General features: G+C 31.3%; 1 protein-coding gene across 1 annotated transcript; it reads right to left on the reverse strand.

The window, feature by feature from the left end:
* Window positions 1-340: 340 nt before the first annotated feature.
* Window positions 341-1,417, reverse strand: LOC145070893 (putative glutathione S-transferase). The gene is made up of 2 exons (XM_079017849.1): window positions 1,014-1,417; window positions 341-907 (listed from the first exon to the last, which is right to left on the reverse strand). Exons 1-2 carry the CDS (start codon window positions 1,323-1,325, stop codon window positions 566-568), a joined length of 654 nt encoding a protein of 217 aa, XP_078873975.1. The 5' UTR covers window positions 1,326-1,417; the 3' UTR covers window positions 341-565.
* Window positions 1,418-2,208: the final 791 nt, after the last annotated feature.

Raw genomic sequence — 2,208 nt, forward strand, 5'->3', positions numbered from 1 at the left:
AATTGCAAGATCATGGGTTTAATTAATTATACTAGTTGTGAGACCCGTATGTTATACGGGTCGGATAAAACAAAAAAAATTAAATATGAAGGTTTAAACAAAAAATTATTTAAATTTAAAATTTAAAATTTAAAATTTGAATTTAAAATGAAACATATTCAATAATATGAGTTGTAATATTGTAATTTAATTATTATTTTCAAATAAGACAATTAATAATTGAGGTTTAAATATGATGCGTTAATTAAAAAAAATAAACAATGAGAAAATGACACATGGAAAAAACATTTATTCAAAAATACCAAAAAATACATGTGTCCAAGTTAATGAGAAAGTGATATGTGGCAAAATTATTTTCATTTATTAAGGAGGATTGCATACCACAACGCTTAAAAACACGTAACATCATAATTGTCTTTAATAATAGAAATAGATAAGCCTATAAGATCTGCTTATTGCAACATTGATCAATAGATGTATGCTACAGAAAGTAAGAAACATCAACTTCAACAACCACGTACATACAAAATAACCAAGTTTTTATATAAAGTTACATTTACTATTATTAATTAACGTTACCAAACATTTTATTGTAAAATGCAAGCATGCGTTCACGTGGAGGTAAGGCATTGTTGACAAGTTGAGAGTTAACGAAATCATCAGCCCATTTGGTTAGTTTTGGAAACTTGTCTTCCGTGAAGAACTTTACTCCAGCTGCTTCTTCCCTTATTCCAAGCCAGTAAGCTATGAAAACAGCAGCAATATCCACCAGACCAATGTTGTCACCTCCAAAAAACTTTGTACCTTTGACTTTGAGCTCATTTTCTAGTATTTGAAGTTGCTCACAAGCTTCTGCGACAACTTTCTCATCTCCATTGGTGCCAACAACCCTGAGTGTAGGGATGCACTGAACAAACCATAAAATGTAAAATATTTTACAAAGTAAGCATCACAAAATTAATATTATATAATATTTTGATATTATATATAATTAATTAATTTGAAATTATTACCTTATCATCAAGAAATTTCGCCCAGAATCTAGCGATAGATCTCTCATAAGAATCCTGAGGCAAAATCGGAATCCCTTTCCAGACATCATCGATGTATTCAATGATCACAAGAGACTCCGAGATCGGATTTCCATTGTGCAGCAGCACCGGTACTTTCTTATGAATAGGATTATATTTCAAAAGGTTGGCACTCTTGTTGAAGATATCCTCTTCCAGGTTTTCATACTTGATTCCCTTCATATTCAAAGCAATTTTCACTCTACAAACGAATGGACTTCCCATTGCGCCATACAACTTCACTTCATCAGCCATTTTCCGATGATCTAATCGAAACAGCAGCACCTGCTTACAAGGTTGATATGGGGATGAGGACAGGATTAGTAAATGTTTCGGTGAACAATCCAATGAATCCATATAAATATAAGATGGTGACAGGGGTAGGCTTCTCATTCTGGTACGTATCCATTTAAGATGATGGAAGCGCTGATGGAAGCTTCAGTTATGATGGAAGCGATGATGATAGTTCAACTGATTATTAAATTATAGGTTCACACATGGAAAGTTTGAAAAAAAAAATAATGTACTTTTGGCAAGATTCTATACAGTTGATTAAAGTATTTATTGGTTGGATATTTATTTTTCTAAGTCTTTTCAAATTACAAATAAAAAATAGCTTATAAACTATTATTAGTTTACAAAGGTTTTTTCTTTTATTTATTTATTTATTTATTCCGAATATAAATATATCCATAGTAGCTAATACTCTAATACCTTGTGTAATACTACATACCGTAACAAAAAGATATATACCACGAGTTAACCATTAATGTAACAAATATTAAAGTGAACTTAATGAACGTTAAGACTGAACAGCGTGGTAACAGCGAAACACCGGCTCCCCCATTTCGTTTTCGTCCGTTGTGAGGCTATATGTTATCCTTCGTTGCCCTCATAATTTTTCATAACGCGTGAAATGGTCCAATATTTGACCGTCGTTGAACGGTAATTAATATGTTAAAAAAATTAACGCTTTTTTATTTTACCTATAAATACACATACAAACATAAAATTTTAAACCACACAATCTTTTCTCATCTTCATTCTATTTTCAACTTTAAAAAAAAATACTTTTCCTTTCAACCAAATATGGAGCACAACCCGAACACCCCACCTCCAAACACAAACATATTCATCC

The sequence above is a fragment of the Lactuca serriola genome, chromosome 8 (genome assembly GCF_051521515.1).
Source record: "Lactuca serriola cultivar US96UC23 chromosome 8, Lser_US96UC23_V15, whole genome shotgun sequence".
NCBI lineage: Eukaryota > Viridiplantae > Streptophyta > Magnoliopsida > Asterales > Asteraceae > Lactuca > Lactuca serriola.